The sequence below is a fragment of the Oncorhynchus keta genome, chromosome 35 (assembly GCF_023373465.1).
Source record: "Oncorhynchus keta strain PuntledgeMale-10-30-2019 chromosome 35, Oket_V2, whole genome shotgun sequence".
Lineage (NCBI taxonomy): Eukaryota > Metazoa > Chordata > Actinopteri > Salmoniformes > Salmonidae > Oncorhynchus > Oncorhynchus keta.
In genome coordinates, this window is record NC_068455.1 from 7,471,844 (window position 1) to 7,489,343 (window position 17,500).

Sequence of the window (17,500 nt, forward strand, 5' to 3'; positions counted from 1 at the left end):
TCAACAGACAGGTAATGCACGTTGAGTATTTATAAAAGAAACAGGAAATGTGACATTGAGAAATGTAACAATGGACAGTGTGCATGAGTCGTTGTTGTCCCTGCTTGCTCTCCTTTGTGTGTGTGTGTGTGTGTGTGTGTGTGTGTGTGTGTGTGTGTGTGTGTGTGTGTGTGTGTGTGTGTGTGTGTGTGTGTTTTTTTTAATGCAAATTGAGCATGTTGGCACTTTGTGTCTGTGGTCGTGGGCATTGTGTTCAGCAGCAGCGGTGGTTGGTGCCAGCATGGGTGGAGGTGAAGGAGGGGTGAGAATGGGTGGGTGGGGGGACGGTCTCTGTGCTGCTGGGTAATCTGACCGTCCTCTGACAACAATCAAATGTCCCCTTTTCAATACATCAGCAGGACAGAGAGAGAGACAGAGAGACGGAGAGAGAGACAGAGAGACGGAGAGAGAGACAGAGAGACGGAGAGAGAGACAGAGAGACGGAGAGAGAGAAGGGAAAGAAAAGAGAGGGAGAAGGGAGACAGATATTATAGAGAGAGGAGGGAGAAGGGAGACAGAGATTATAGAGAGAGAGGAGGGAGACAGAGATAGACAGAGATTATAGAGAGAGAGGAGGGAGACAGAGATAGACAGAGATTATAGAGAGAGAGGAGGGAGACAGAGATAGACAGAGATTATAGAGAGAGAGGAGGGAGACAGAGATAGACAGAGATTATAGAGAGAGAGGAGGGAGACAGAGATAGACAGAGATTATAGAGAGAGAGGAGGGAGACAGAGATAGACAGAGATTATAGAGAGAGAGGAGGGAGACAGAGATAGACAGAGATTATAGAGGGAGAGGAGGGAGACAGAGATTATAGAGAGAGAGGAGGGAGACAGAGATAGACAGAGATTATAGAGAGAGAGGAGGGAGACAGAGATAGACAGAGATTATAGAGAGAGAGGAGGGAGACAGAGATAGACAGAGATTATAGAGAGAGAGGAGGGAGACAGAGATAGACAGAGATTATAGAAAGAGAGGAGGGAGACAGAGATAGACAGAGATTATAGAGAGAGAGGAGGGAGACAGAGATAGACAGAGATTATAGAAGAGAGGAGGGAGACAGAGATAGACAGAGATTATAGAGAGAGAGGAGGGAGACAGAGATAGACAGAGATTATAGAGAGAGAGGAGGGAGACAGAGATAGACAGAGATTATAGAGAGAGAGGAGGGAGACAGAGATAGACAGAGATTATAGAGAGAGAGGAGGGAGACAGAGATAGACAGAGATTATAGAGAGAGAGGAGGGAGACAGAGATAGACAGAGATTATAGAGAGAGAGGAGGGAGACAGAGATAGACAGAGATTATAGAAAGAGAGGAGGGAGACAGAGATAGACAGAGATTATAGAGAGAGAGGAGGGAGACAGAGATAGACAGAGATTATAGAGAGAGAGGAGGGAGACAGAGATAGACAGAGATTATAGAAAGAGAGGAGGGAGACAGAGATAGACAGATATTATATAGAGAGAGGAGGGAGACAGAGATAGACAGAGATTATAGAGAGAAAGGAGGGAGACAGAGATAGACAGAGATTATAGAGAGAGAGGAGGGAGACAGAGATAGACAGAGATTATAGAAAGAGACAGACAGAGATAGACAGAGATAGGAGGAGGAGACAGATAGACAGAGATTATAGAGAGAGAGGAGGGAGACAGAGATAGACAGAGATTATAGAGAGAGAGGAGGGAGACAGAGATATACAGAGATTATAGAGGGAGAGGAGGGAGACAGAGATTATAGAGAGAGAGGAGGGAGACAGAGATAGACAGAGATTATAGAGAGAGAGGAGGGAGACAGAGATAGACATAGATTATAGAGAGAGAGGAGGAGACAGAGATAGACAGAGATTATAGAGAGGAGGGAGACAGAGATAGACAGAGATTATAGAAAGAGGAGGGAGACAGAGATAGACAGAGATTATAGAGAGAGAGGAGGGAGACAGAGATAGACAGAGATTATAGAGAGAGAGAGAGGGAGACAGAGATAGACAGAGATTATAGAGAGAGAGGAGGAGACAGAGATAGACAGAGATTATAGAGAGAGAGGAGGGAGACAGAGATAGACAGAGATTATAGAAAGAGAGGAGGGAGACAGAGATAGACAGAGATTATAGAGAGAGGAGGGAGACAGAGATAGACAGAGATTATAGAGAGAGAGGAGGGAGACAGAGATAGACAGAGATTATAGAGAGAGAGGAGGGAGACAGAGATAGACAGAGATTATAGAGAGAGAGGAGGGAGACAGAGATAGACAGAGATTATAGAGAGAGAGGAGGGAGACAGAGATAGACAGAGATTATAGAAAGAGAGGAGGGAGACAGAGATAGACAGAGATTATAGAGAGAGGAGGGAGACAGAGATAGACAGAGATTACAGAGAGAGAAGAGGGAGACAGAGATAGACAGAGATTATAGAGAGAGAGGAGGGAGACAGAGATAGACAGAGATTATAGAGAGAGAGGAGGGAGACAGAGATAGACAGAGAGAGGAGGGAGACAGAGATTATAGAGAGAGAGGAGGGAGACAGAGAGAGAGATTATAGAGAGAGAGGAGGGAGACAGAGATAGAGAGACGGAGTGAGAAACTATTTGAGCCGGCTGGCCTTAGCTTGAAATGGCCATGTTGCTTGGTTACCTCCCAGGCTGCTGCTGTGTGTGGAGAGGGTCAGTGCCCTCGGTGCCACAGTTAACAAACACACACGCTTCTCCCCAAAGGTGAGTCCCTAAAATCCCAAGTAGGTAGCCTAGTCTTTACAACAACAAAAAAAACTAAATCGGAGTCAAATGTAATCCACAACCCGTTGATTTTTATTTGAAAGAATACTTTATTTGATGTAGCATTGTCAGGAGACGAACAAGGAATCATCACGGGTCAATTCTGTAGCAAGCATTGAGAATAACATTAATAGGAATAATTATTTTAATCATAAATAATAGTAGTAGTAGTAATAATAATAATAATAATAGTTACATTTATACAAGCTAGAAATGTCATGTCTTTTGCAGTAAAATAATTGATATACACGTCACACACAGGTCCTGGGTCAGTCTTAAACCCCTCTCTGATTGATATACACGTCACACACAGGTCCTGGGTCAGTCTTAAACCCCTCTCTGATTGATCTGAAACACAGACCTGTCTTGTGGAGAATGTAGAATCATCTAGACTGGATGTGGATCAAACCCTAGTCCTGAGAACGTGAACTGGATGTGGAGGTCCTGGGTCCTGGATGTGGATTAGGCAAACCCTAGTCTTAAACCCCTCTCTGACTGGATGTGGATCTGAAACACAGACCTGTCTTGTGGAGAATATAGAATCATCTAGACTATAAGTGGATTAGGCAAACCCTAGTCCTGGAGTGGAGAACGTAGAATGATCTAGACTGGATGTGGATTAGGCAAACCCTAGTCCTGGAGTGGAGAACGTAGAATGATCTAGACTAGATGTGGATTAGGCAAACCCTAGTCCTGGAGTGGAGAACGTAGAATGATCTAGACTGGATGTGGATTAGGCAAACCCTAGTGCTGGAGTGGAGAACGTAGAATGATCTAGACTAAATGTGGATTAGGCAAACCCTAGTCCTGGAGTGGAGAACGTAGAATGATCTAGACTGGATGTGGATTAGGCAAACCCTAGTGCTGGAGTGGAGAACGTAGAATGATCTAGACTAGATGTGGATTAGGCAAACCCTAGTCCTGGAGTGGAGAACGTAGAATGATCTAGACTAGATGTGGATTAGGCAAACCCTAGTGCTGGAGTGGAGAACGTAGAATGATCTAGACTAGATGTGGATTAGGCAAACCCTAGTGCTGGAGTGGAGAACGTAGAATGATCTAGACTAAATGTGGATTAGGCAAACCCTAGTGCTGGAGTGGAGAACGTAGAATGATCTAGACTAGATGTGGATTAGGCAAACCCTGGACTTGTGCAGGTGCTTCAGGTTTTTGAGTTTTCCTGTTTTGCTTTAGACCTGGGAGACCAGGTACCTGGAACTCAGCCAGTCACTGATAGTTATCCATTAGATCACTTGATGTGGGGATTAGTAGAATCAGGTCTGGTGATTGGTTGGAACTCAACTCTGCAGCTCTCCAGAACCAGGGTTTAACGTACCGCATGGTCTCTACAATCATCTTTGATTCCGTTGATTTCAGTTCAGCTAGTAGTTCTCTTTATCCACAGTTACCAGGTAGCTAGTAGTTCTCTTTATCCCCAGTTACCAGTCAGCTAGTAGTTCTCTTTATCCACAGTTACCAGTCAGCTAGTAGTTTTCTTTATCCACAGTTACCAGTCAGCTAGTAGTTTTCTTTATCCACAGTTACCAGTCAGCTAGTAGTTTTCTTTATCCACAGTTACCAGTCAGCTAGTCTCTTTATCCACAGATACCAGTCAGCTAGTCTCTTTATCCCCAGTTACCAGTCAGCTAGTAGTTCTCTTTAGCCCCAGTTACCAGTCAGCTAGTCCCTTTATCCCCAGTTACCAGTCAGCTAGTCTCTTTAGCCCCAGTTACCAGTCAGCTAGTCTCTTTATCCCCAGTTACCAGTCAGCTAGTAGTTCTCTTTATCCACAGTTACCGGTCAGCTAGTCTCTTTAGCCCCAGTTACCAGTCAGCTAGTCTCTTTATCCACAGTTACCAGTCAGCTAGTCTCTTTAGCCCCAGTTACCAGTCAGCTAGTCTCTTTATCCCCAGTTACCAGTCAGCTAGTCTCTTTATCCACAGTTACCAGTCAGCTAGTCTCTTTAGCCCCAGTTACCAGTCAGCTAGTCTCTTTATCCCCAGTTACCAGTCAGCTAGTCTCTTTAGCCCCAGTTACCAGTCAGCTAGTCTCTTTATCCACAGTTACCAGTCAGCTAGTCTCTTTAGTTCCAGTTACCAGTCAGCTAGTCTCTTTAGCCCCAGTTACCAGTTAGCTAGTATCTTTAGCCCCAGTTACCAGTCAGCTAGTAGTTCTCTTTAGCCCCAGTTACCAGTCAGCTAGTCTCTTTAGCCCCAGTTACCAGTCAGCTAGTAGTTATCTTTATCCACAGTTACCAGTCAGCTAGTCTCTTTATCCACAGTTACCAGTCAGCTAGTCTCTTTAGCCCCAGTTACCAGTCAGCTAGTCTCTTTAGCCCCAGTTACCAGTCAGCTAGTCTCTTTAGTCCCAGTTACCAGTCAGCTAGTCTCTTTAGCCCCAGTTACCAGTCAGCTAGTAGTTCTCTTTATCCCCAGTTACCAGTTAGCTAGTATCTTTAGCCCCAGTTACCAGTCAGCTAGTCTCTTTAGCCCCAGTTACCAGTCAGCTAGTCTCTTTAGCCCCAGTTACCAGTCAGCTAGTCTCTTTAGTCCCAGTTACCAGTCAGCTAGTCTCTTTAGCCCCAGTTACCAGTCAGCTAGTAGTTCTCTTTCGCCCCAGTTAGGAGTCCCAGCTAGTTTAGCCAAATAGCATGCCGCGCGAACATAGTCTCTGCAACTCAGAGAATAGAATACAGAATCTTCTAGAAGAATATTCTAGCTTTACAATTCAGTTCAGTTCAGCTAGTCCAACATCACTTTCGTTTTAGCGAGCTTGTTATGTTAAAGCCTCAGTTAGAAGTTGCCGCTAGTTTGACCACACTAATTGTAACCAACTCTGGTCTCAGTAGAACAATGACGAGAAGAGAGGAGAGACTTGTCCAGCTTCACAGCTCAGGTCAGCTTCGGCTAAACGGTTTTAGCTAACAGCTCAGTTGAGTTCAGTCAAGATAGTAGTCAGAGTTTAGCAAACTTTACCTTCAGCTAACGGCCCAAGCTAACGGGAAATAAGACATATTACATTGAGAGCCAGGTGGGGGGTGGTACAGCCAAAACATCCAATGGTTCTCAGAAGAAGCAGAAGAAGACGAAGAGGACGAAGAATAAAATAGGTGAAAATAAACAACATCAGCTCAGTATTTCTTTCCCAGCTGGGATGGAAATGTTGGGTGGAATTTGGGAATGTTACTATGTTTACTGTGTCTCTAATCTCCTCCATACTTTACAGTCCATGGAGGGGGTATGGACGGGTAGCGATCCTGAATATGAAGAACGGGGGGGAATTGTTTGTGTGTAAAGGGGAAGGGGAACGCACATTTTTTAAAAAGGAATTAATTCCCAGACACACAGTAGAAAGTCTTCATCCTACAACATTGCAACAATTCTTTGTGTCTATGAATCGGAGGAGGAGGAGTTTGTCACTTTGTGCTGAAGAAGAGGTGTCCGGGGGCACTTTATGAGAAGTGGCCTTTTTTGTCTGATACGTCCACAATATAAATTTAAAATATAGGGCTGGATTAAATTCCGTGAATCTTCCGCGACACAGATTGAACCCAACACATTGTCTTCATACTCGTCCCAAGGCGAAGTTGTCCGTAGAAAACTGTTCCAGTCTGATGTCTGGACGGAGCGTTCTTATTGGAGCGTTTAAAACCCACTTAAGATAGAAAACCAAATAACCTCAAAATGTTATCGAAAAAAAACATGTTCACATTTTTTTTTTTTTTTTTTACAGCTCTTTTTTTAAAAACAATGTTGTTGTTTTTGTTGTTGTCGAGTGGGGACATTTGTCTGTAAGTACAGTGAGATGTACTGTATGTGACAGAACTTGTTTTTGATTAAACATCCCCAACATCAATGCCATAGACACTTTCAACTCCATTCATCCAGAGATATAGCTAGCTGTCTGTAATTCTTCAGCAGAAAACCTCTCGTTGTTTTGTTGGCCACAGACGAAGGAAGAAAAAAAGAAAAAACTGGTCGCCACTCAAAACAATAGGTCAAAGTGTAACATTTTAAACAAAAAACGGTAGTAGACAGAATTGTACAAAAACTGAAAATCTATACAGTTTTTAAAACAACTTTTTTCTTTATTTTTCCTTTTTTTGAGTGTGGACTCGATGTGGTTTTGTCCCGAAACGTCACGTTCATTCGTTCAGTAGCTCCTGCAGACAGTTGGGCGATTTAAAGGCCTCGGGGACTTCACTGTCTAGTTTACAGATCACCTTATAGATGGCCTTCTTCCAGGATGGGTCCACGTCCTTCCCTGCTACTATGGCGTTGAAAAACTCCCTCAGCGTCAGCTGGGACACTTCCAGGAACCGCTCTGGAACCTGAGAGAGAGAGAGAGAGAGAATGACATCACTAGAGGCATCAGGTTACACACGCACGCACGCGCACACACACACACGCGCGCACAGACGCAGACACGCAGACACGCAGACACGCAGACAGAGATAGTTGGGCAGGCAGACAAAGGGAGACAGATAGAGCCATCTGTAATTTGGACCTCTTTACAGGCCTGATTTACGATGGACAAGACAGATCTCTCTGTGTGTGTGTTAAGCCTATGATAGCTGTATCCCAGTGTTTAGTGGTCAACTCGGCCGTCCATAATGGATTAATCTTTACAATAGCAGACAACAGACTGTGTGTGTGTGTGTGTGTGTGTGTGTGTGTGTGTGTGTGTGTGTGTGTGTGTGTGTGTGTGTGTGTGTGTGAAGACCAACAGCTGAGTGTCACCACAATAAGATGAGAGGTAACCAACAATTAAAGCCTCCAGCCAGCAGACAGAGACAAAAGGGTTTGTGACAAGAATAATTCTCTCTGTCTCTCTGTCTCTCTCTCTCTCTCTCTCTCTCTCTCTCTGTCTCTCTCTCTCTCTCTCTCTGTCTCTCTCTCTCTGTCTCTCTGTCTCTCTCTCTCTCTCTCTCTCTCTCTCTCTCTCTCTCTCTCTCTCTCTCTCTCTCTCTCTCTCTCTCTCTCTCTCTCTCTCTCTCTCTCTCTCTCTCTCTCTCTCTCTCTCTCTCTCTCTCTCTCTCTCTCTCAATTCAATTCAAATGGCTTAATTTGCAGGTGAAACATATGTTTACATTGTCAAAGCAAATGAAATAGATCATAAACTAAAGTGAAATAAACAATAAAAAACTAACAGTAAACATTACACATTTGTTTTAGAATTCTTTGTGGATCTGTGTAATCTGAGGGAAATATGTCTCTCTAATATGGTCATACATTGGGCAGGAGGTCAGGAAGTGCAGCTCAGTTTCCACCTCATTTTGTGGGCAGTGTGCACATACTCTGTCTTCTCTTGAGAGACTGGTCTGCCTACGGCGGCCTTTCTCAATAGCAAGGCTATGTTCACTGAGTCTGTACATAGTCAAAGTTTTCCTTAATTTGGGTATAAAAAAAATGGGATTTGGGTGATCAGTCCCTGGTTCCAAACATTGGGGAAGATGCCAGAGCATGAATGACGTTAAAGAGTAAAAGTTTAGTATAGCCAATTGGAATTTGTGGTCAGTATATTTGATCATTTCATTGAGGATACCATCAACACCACAGGCCTTTTTGGGTTGGATTTTGTCCCGTAGGTTATTCAAGGTAATTGGAGAATCCAGTCGGTTCTGGTCTTTAATAACTGAGTCTAAGATTTGTATTTTATCATGTATATGTTTTCGCTGGTTATTCCTTGTTTTAGAGCCAAAACGATTGGAGAAGTGGTTTACCCATACATCTCCATTTTGGATAGATAACTCTTCGTGTTGTTGTTTGTTTAGTGTTTTCCAATTTTCCCAGAAGTGGTTAGAGTTAATGGATTCTTCAATTACATTGAGCTGATTTCTGACGTGCGGTTTCTTCTTTTTCCCTATTTCTGTATTGTTTTAGTGATTCACTATAATGAAGGCGTAGACTTTCTGGGTCTCTATGTTTCTGGTTGGACAGGTTTCTCAATTTCTTTCTTAGGTTTTTGCATTCTTCATCAAAACGTTTGTCATTGTTGTTCATTTTCTTCGGTTTTCTGTTTGAAATGTTTAGATTTGATAGGGAAGCTGAGAGGTCAAATATACTGTTTAGATTTGATAGGGAAGCTGAGAGGTCAAATATACTGTTTAGATTTGATAGGGAAGCTGAGAGGTCAAATATACTGTTTAGATTTGATAGGGAAGCTGAGAGGTCAAATATACTGTTTAGATTTGATAGGGAAGCTGAGAGGTCAAATATACTGTTTAGATTTGATAGGGAAGCTGAGAGGTCAAATATACTGTTTAGATTTGATAGGGAAGCTGAGAGGTCAAATATACTGTTTAGATTTGATAGGGAAGCTGAGAGGTCAAATATACTGTTTAGATTTGATAGGGAAGCTGAGAGGTCAAATATACTGTTTAGATTTGATAGGGAAGCTGAGAGGTCAAATATACTGTTTAGATTTGATAGGGAAGCTGAGAGGTCAAATATACTGGTTAGATTTGATAGGGAAGCTGAGAGGTCAAATATACTGGTTAGATTTGATAGGGAAGCTGAGAGGTCAAATATACTGTTTAGATTTGATAGGGAAGTGGAGAGGTCAAATATACTGTTTAGATTTGATAGGGAAGCTGAGAGGTCAAATATACTGTTTAGATTTGATAGGGAAGCTGAGAGGTCAAATATACTGTTTAGATTTGATAGGGAAGCTGAAAGGTGAAATATACTGTTTAGATTTGATAGGGAAGCTGAGAGGTCAAATATACTGTTTAGGTATGATAGGGAAGCTGAGAGGTCAAATATACTGTTTAGATTTGATAAGGAAGCTGAGAGGTCAAATATACTGTTTAGATTTTCTACTGCCAAGTTGACACCTTCACTAATACAGTGGAACGTTTTGGCCAGGAAGTTGTCTAAAAGGGATTGAATTGGTTGTTGCCTAATTGTTTTTTGGTAGGTTTTCACACTACTTTCCTTCCATCTATAGCATTTCTTAATGTTACTCAGGCTTCGACGCCTCTCTCCCTCTCTTTGTCTCTCTCTCTTTCTCTCTCTTTCTCTGTCTCTCTCTCTCTCCCTCTCTCTCCCTCTCTCTCCCCCTCTCTCTCTCTCCCTCTCTCTCTGTCTCCCTCTCTCTCTGTCTCTCTCTCTCTCTCTCCCTCTCTCTCTGTCTCTCTCTTTCTCTGTCTCTCTCTCTCTCCCTCTCTCTTTGTCTCTCCCTCTCTCTGTCTCTCTCTTTCTCTGTCTCTCTCTCTCTCTGTCTCCCTCTCTCTCTCTCTCTCTCTCTCTCTCCCTCTCTCTCTGTCTCTCTCTTTCTCTGTCTCTCTCTCTCTCCCTCTCTCTCTCTCTCCCTCTCTCTCTGTCTCTCCCTCTCTCTCTCTTTCTCTGTCTCTCTCTGTCTCCCTCTTTCTCTGTCTCTCTCTCTCTCCCTCTCTCTCTGTCTCCCTCTCTCTCTGTCTCTCTCTCTCTCCCTCTCTCTCTGTCTCTCTTTCCCCCCTCTCTCTCTTTCTCTGTGTACTCAAGTGAATGACCCCCAACCCCCGGACACACACACATCATTCTTTCTTCCTCAAATCAAACTTCCTTTGGGCAATCCCTCTCGTACCCAGTGTCCAGTTATCTCACTGGCTCCTAAGGTGTGTGTGTGTGTGTGTGTGTGTGTGCAGAACAGCTGTCTCTGACAGAGTCTCAGTAACAAAGACACGTCCTTCAGTCCGTCATGTGATATGAGGGCTGCCTCACGGTCAGATGACCCTGGCTATTGTCTCAACACACACACACACACACACACACACACACACACACACAAAGGCACACACACACACACACACACACACACACACACACACACACACACACACACACACACACACACACACACACACACACACACACACACACACACACACACACACACACACACACAGTCACACACAGTCCTCGTGACTCCAATCAGTCTCAGTAACAAAGACATTGCCTTCATCTTATCCTCGAGAATGCTTGAATGCACTCACACACACAAACACACACTCTCTAAAGACACACACACACTCTCTAAAGACACACACAAACACACACACACTCTCTAAAGACACACACACACAAGCACACAAACTCTCTAAAGACACACACTAACACACACACACACACTCTCTCTAAAGACACACACACACACACACACACTCTCTAAAGACACACACACACTGCTGCCAATCTCAATGCCGTTTACCCTCTGTCTTAGAGACACCTGCCATCCCAGTTTAGTGTAATTATAGCTATCTGTCAGACCCACTGATAACTTGCTCAATAAGTTAACATAACCACCACCTTTCTCTACTCTGAGGAAGAGAGGAAAGGGAGAGGAAGTAAAGAGAGGGAACAAAGGATGGGAGAGGAGGGGAGAAAGGGAGGATAGAAGTGGAGGGGAGGCAGGGGAGGATAGAAGTGGAGGGGAGGCAGGGGAGGATAGAAGTGGAGGGGAGGCAGGGGAGGATAGAAGTGGAGGGGAGGCAGGGGAGGATAGAAGTGGAGGGGAGGCAGGGGAGGATAGAAGTGGAGGGGAGGCAGGGAGGATAGAAGGGGAGGGGAGGCAGGGGAGGATAGGTGGAGGAGGAGGAGAGGATAGAAGTGGAGGGGAGACAGGGGAGGATAGAAGTGGAGGGGAGGCAGGGGAGGATAGAAGTGGAGGGAGACAGGGGAGGATAGAAGTGGAGGAGGGGAGGATAGAAGTGGGGAGGAGAAAGGGAGGATAGAAGTGGAGGGGAGGCAGGGGAGGATAGAAGTGGAGGGGAGACAGGGGAGGATAGAAGTGGAGGGGAGGCAGGGGAGGAGGAGGAGAAAGGGAGGATAGAAGTGGAGGGGAGGCAGGGAGGATAGAAGTGGAGGAGGACAGGGGAGGATAGAAGTGGAGGGAGGCAGGAGGGATAGAAGTGGAGGGGAGGCAGGGGAGGATAGAAGTGGAGGGGAGGCAGGGGAGGATAGAAGTGGAGGGGAGGCAGGGGAGGATAGAAGTGGAGGGGAGGCAGGGGAGGATAGAAGTGGGGAGGAGAAAGGGAGGATAGAAGTGGAGAAGAGGCAGGGGAGGATAGAAGTGGGGAGGAGAAAGGGAGGATAGAAGTGGAGGGAGGCAGGAGAGGAGGAGGAGGCAGGGGAGGAAGTGGAGGAGGATAGAAGTGGAGGGGAGGCAGGGGAGGATAGAAGTGGAGGGGAGGCAGGGAGGATAGAAGTGGAGGGGAGGCAGGGGAGGATAGAAGTGGAGGGGAGGCAGGGGAGGATAGAAGTGGAGGGGAGGCAGGAGAGGATAGAAGTGGAGGGAGGCAGGGGAGGATAGAAGTGGAGGGAGGCAGGGGATAGAAGTGGAGGAGGCAGGGGAGGATAGAAGTGGAGGGGAGGCAGGGGAGGATAGAAGTGGAGGAGGCAGGGGACGATAGAAGTGGAGGGGAGGCAGGGGAGGATAGAAGTGGAGGGGAGGCAGGAGAGGATAGAAGTGGAGGGGAGGCAGGGGAGGATAGAAGTGGAGGGGAGGCAGGGGAGGATAGAAGTGGGGAGGAGAAAGGGAGGATAGAAATGGAGAGTGTGTAGTCTTTCAACATAACCTCATCTCAGAAGAGTGGTTCATTACCCAGAGCGTTGTAGTAAGTTACAACCAGAGAGAGAGAGAGAGAGGAGAGAGAGATACAAACTGATGGAAAGTGGTGTTGGGGGTAAAACATACGACATTATAAAATCCATGTACACAAACAACAAGTGTGCGGTTAAAATTGGCAAAAAACACACACATTTCTTCACACGGGGTCGTGGGGTGAAACAGGGATGCAGCTTAAGCCCCACCCTCTTCAACATATATATCAACGAATTGGCGCGGGCACTAGAAAAGTCTGCAGCACCCGGCCTCACCCTACTTGAATCCGAAGTCAAATGTCTGCTGTTTGCTGATGATCTGTTGCTTCTGTCACCAACCAAGGAGGGCCTACAGCAGCACCTAGATCTTCTGCACAGATTCTGTCAGACCTGGGCCCTGACCGTAAATCTCAGTAAGACCAAAATAATGGTGTTCCAAAAAAGGTCCAGTCACCAGGACCACAAATACAAATTCCATCTAGACACTGTTGCCCTTGAGCACACAAAAAACTATACATACCTTGGCCTAAACATCAGCGCCACAGGTAACTTCCACAAAACTGTGAACGAGCTGAGAGACAAGGCAAGAAGGGCATTCTATGCCATCAAAAGGAACATAAATTTCAACATACCAACATACCAATTAGGATCTGGCTAAAAATACTTGAATCAGTCATAGAGCCCATTGCCCTTTATGGTTGTGAGGTCTGGGGTCCGCTCACCAACCAAGACTTCACAAAATGGGACAAACACCAAATTGAGACTCTGCACGCAGAATTCAGCAAAAATATCCTCTGTGTACAACGTAGAACACCAAATAATGCATGCAGAGCAGAATTAGGCCGATACCCACTAATTATCAAAATCCAGAAAAGAAACCTAAAAGGAAGAGATTCCCATTACCTTCCATAACAAAGCCATCCCCTAAGCAAGCTGGTCCTGGGGCTCTGTTCACAAACACAAACAGACCCCACAGAGCCCCAGGACAACAGCACAATTAGACCCAACCAAATCATGAGAAAACAAAAAGATAATTACTTAACACATTGGAAAGAATTAACAAAAAAACAGAGCAAACTAGAATGCTATTTGGCCCTAAACAGAGAGTACACATTGGCAGAATATCTGACCACTGTGACTGGCCCAAATTTAAGGAAAGCTTTGACTATGTACAGACTCAGTGAGCATAGCCTTGCTATTGAGAAAGGTCACTGTAGGCAGACCTGGCTCTCGAGAAGACAGGCTATGTGCACACTGCCCACAAAATGAGGTGGAAACTGAGCTGCACTTCCTAACCTCCTGCCCAACGTATGACCATATTAGAGAGACATATTTCCCCCAGATCACACAGATCCACAAAGAATTCGAAAACAAATCCAATTTTGATAAACTCCCATATCTACTGGGTGAAATTCCACAGTGTGCCATCACAGCAGCAAGATTTGTGACCTGTTGCCACGAGAAAAGGGCAACCAGTGAAGAACAAACACCATTGTAAATACAACCCATATTCATGCTTATTTATTTTATCTTGTGTCCTTTAACCATTTGTACATTGTTAAAACACTGTATATATATAATATGACATTTGTAATGTCTTTATTGTTTTGAAACTTCTGTATGTGTGATATCTACTGTTAATTTTGATTGTTTATTTCACTTTATATATTCACTTTATATAGTATCTACCTCGCTTGCTTTGGCAATGTCAACACATGTTTCCCATGCCAATAAAGCCCTTGAATTGAATTGAGAGGGGGAGGGGGAGAGGGAGGGGGGGGGGGGAGGGGAGAGGGGAGGGGGAGAGGGAAGGAGAAGAGGGAGGGTGAAAGCGAGGGGGGATGGTAGGAGGGAGAGAAATACGTAAAAAGGGAGAGCTCCCCAGTGTTCAAGTAGACACAACATGTTTAATTGATTGTTCTCTGGGCTAGAGAGATATTGATCACAGACACTCACACACACCTAGAACACTTTAAAACACACACGTACGTACACGTACACACACACACACACACACACACACGTACGTACGTACACACACACACACACACACACACACACACACACACACACACACACACACACACACACACACACACACACACACACACACACACACACACACACACACACACACACACACAGAACACTTTAAAACACACACGTACGTACATGCACGCAAACACACACACACACACACACACACACACACACACACACACACACACACACACACACACACACACACACACACACACACACACACACACACACACACACACACACACACACACACACACACACACACACACAGTCCCTCCATCGCAGAGGAAACAGTGACCGGTCTTTTCATCAGTAAAAGAGAGAAGGTAAAGAGTTAGAGAAGAGGAATATGGAGTTTTCTCTAACAGAGTGGGAACTAATCACATAGGAAACATGACAGTCCTGAAAGGTGACAGTCCTGAAACAAGACAGTCCTGAAAGGTGACAGTCCTGAAACAAGACAGTCCTGAAAGGTGACAGTCCTGAAACAAGACAGTCCTGAAAGGTGACAGTCCTGAAACAAGACAGTCCTGAAAGGTGACAGTCCTGAAACAAGACAGTCCTGAAACAGTCATGAAAGGTGACAGTCCTGAAACAAGACAGTCCTGAAAGGTGACAGTCCTGAAACAAGACAGTCCTGAAAGGTGACAGTCCTGAAACAAGACAGTCCTGAAAGGTGACAGTCATGAAAGGTGACAGTCCTGAAACAAGACAGTCCTGAAAGGTGACAGTCCTGAAAGGTGACAGTCATGAAAGGTGACAGTCCTGAAACAAGACAGTCCTGAAAGGTGACAGTCCTGAAACAAGACAGTCCTGAAAGGTGACAGTCCTGAAACAAGACAGTCCTGAAAGGTGACAGTCAGAAAGGTGACAGTCCTGAAACAAGACAGTCCCTGAAAGGTGACAGTCCTGGCAAGACAGTCCTGAAAGGTGACAGTCATGAAACAAGACCCTGAAAGGTGACTCAGGGACAGTCCTGAAACAAGACAGTCCTGAAAGGACAGTCCTGACAAGACAGTCCTGAAAGGTGACAGTCATGAAAGTGACAGTCCTGAAACAAGACAGTCCTGAAAGGTGACAGTCCTGAAACAAGACAGTCCTGAAAGGTGACAGTCATGGACTGGTGACAGTCCTGAAACAAGACAGTCTGAAAGGTGACAGTCCTGAATCTTGACAGTCCTGAAACGTGAGTGTGTGAACCTTCCGTAGCCTCGAGGCGTGTGTGTGTGTGTGTCCATGTGTGTGTGTGTGGCCTGGTGTGGTGTGTGTGTGTGTGTGTGTGTGTCCCTCCAGTCATGAGTCCTGACCGCAGTAAAATTCCACTTTAATCTCCTCTTATGCACTCTGGCACATGTGCTGGTAGTACCCAACTAGCTAATGCCCTGGTACTCAGGGCTCTATTGTCCCTCCATCAGGTCCTAATGGCCTGGTACTCAGGGCTCTATTGTCCCTCCATCAGGTCCTAATGGCCTGGTACTCAGGGCTCTATTGTCCCTCCATCAGGTCCTAATGGCCTGGTACTCAGGGCTCTATTGTCCCTCCATCAGGTCCTAATGGCCTGGTACTCAGGGCTCTATTGTCCCTCCATCAGGTCCTAATGGCCTGGTACTCAGGGCTCTATTGTCCCTCCATCAGGTCCTAATGGCCTGGTACTCAGGGCTCTATTGTCCCTCCATCAGGTCCTAATGGCCTGGTACTCAGGGCTCTATTGTCCCTCCATCAGGTCCTAATGGCCTGGTACTCAGGGCTCTATTGTCCCTCCATCAGGTCCTAATGGCCTGATACTCAGGCTCTATTGTCCCTCCATCAGGTCCTAATGGCCTGATACTCAGGCTCTATTGTCCCTCCATCAGGTCCTAATGGCCTGATACTCAGGCTCTATTGTCCCTCCATCAGGTCCTAATGGCCTGATACTCAGGCTCTATTGTCCCTCCATCAGGTCCTAATGGCCTGATACTCAGGCTCTATTGTCCCTCCATCAGGTCCTAATGGCCTGATACTCAGGCTCTATTGTCCCTCCATCAGGTCCTAATGGCCTGGTACTCAGGGCTCTATTGTCCCTCCATCAGGTCCTAATGGCCTGGTACTCAGGGCTCTATTGTCCCTCCATCAGGTCCTAATGGCCTGGTACTCAGGGCTCTATTGTCCCTCCATCAGGTCCTAATGGCCTGGTACTCAGGGCTCTATTGTCCCTCCATCAGGTCCTAATGGCCTGGTACTCAGGGCTCTATTGTCCCTCCATCAGGTCCTAATGGGCTGGTACTCAGGGCTCTATTGTCCCTCCATCAGGTCCTAATGGCCTGGTACTCAGGGCTCTATTGTCCCTCCATCAGGTCCTAATGGCCTGGTACTCAGGGCTCTATTGTCCCTCCATCAGGTCCTAATGGGCTGGTACTCAGGGCTCTATTGTCCCTCCATCAGGTCCTAATGGCCTGGTACTCAGGGCTCTATTGTCCCTCCATCAGGTCCTAATGGCCTGGTACTCAGGGCTCTATTGTCCCTCCATCAGGTCCTAATGGCCTGGTACTCAGGGCTCTATTGTCCCTCCATCAGGTCCTAATGGGCTGGTACTCAGGGCTCTATTGTCCCTCCATCAGGTCCTAATGGCTGGTACTCAGGGCTCTATTGTCCCTCCATCAGGTCCTAATGGGCTGGTACTCAGGGCTCTATTGCCCCTCCATCAGGTCACTAATGGCCTGGTACTCAGGGCTCTATTGTCCCTCCATCAGGTCCTAATGGCCTGGTACTCAGGGCTCTGGGTCCAGGACCACGGGTTGGAGAGAATGCAAATACAAACAAATAGCTACAGGACAGCATCTTTAAATAGCTCACTTCACTGAAAAGTAGTTGGTAACAGGACCCGGGTTGGAGAGCTCACGGCATTCAGAGTACTGGGTATATTTTTAAACCCGGGTTCACAAAAGTAGTGCACAGAGTACTGGTAGCTACAGGACCCGGGTTGACATCTGTACGCCAGCAAAACATTTTCTAGCTACAGGACCCGGGTTGACAAAAAAAAAAAAATGGCATACAGAGTACAGAATCTTGCAGGTTTCAGGGT

The 17,500-nt window shown here is 45.9% G+C and overlaps 1 protein-coding gene and 1 long non-coding RNA gene across 3 annotated transcripts in view; one reads left to right on the forward strand and one right to left on the reverse strand.

Annotated features, from left to right (window-relative positions):
• The first annotated feature begins 4,085 nt into the window (after positions 1 to 4,085).
• Positions 4,086 to 5,065, forward strand: LOC127915798 (uncharacterized). Its single transcript, XR_008092295.1, has 3 exons — positions 4,086 to 4,227; positions 4,262 to 4,712; positions 4,987 to 5,065. It is a non-coding gene; the product is annotated as an uncharacterized LOC127915798 (long non-coding RNA).
• A 1,198-nt stretch (positions 5,066 to 6,263) lies between these two features.
• The window catches only part of LOC118381032 (prospero homeobox protein 1-like), a 108,651-nt gene continuing 97,414 nt past the window's right edge, over positions 6,264 to 17,500 (reverse strand). For both annotated transcript variants that reach the window (XM_052496222.1, XM_052496223.1), the window contains exon 7: positions 6,264 to 7,145. In XM_052496222.1, the coding sequence (XP_052352182.1) occupies positions 6,960 to 7,145 (186 nt within the window). In that variant the 3' untranslated portion in view covers positions 6,264 to 6,959. The remainder of the gene's footprint in view (positions 7,146 to 17,500) is intronic.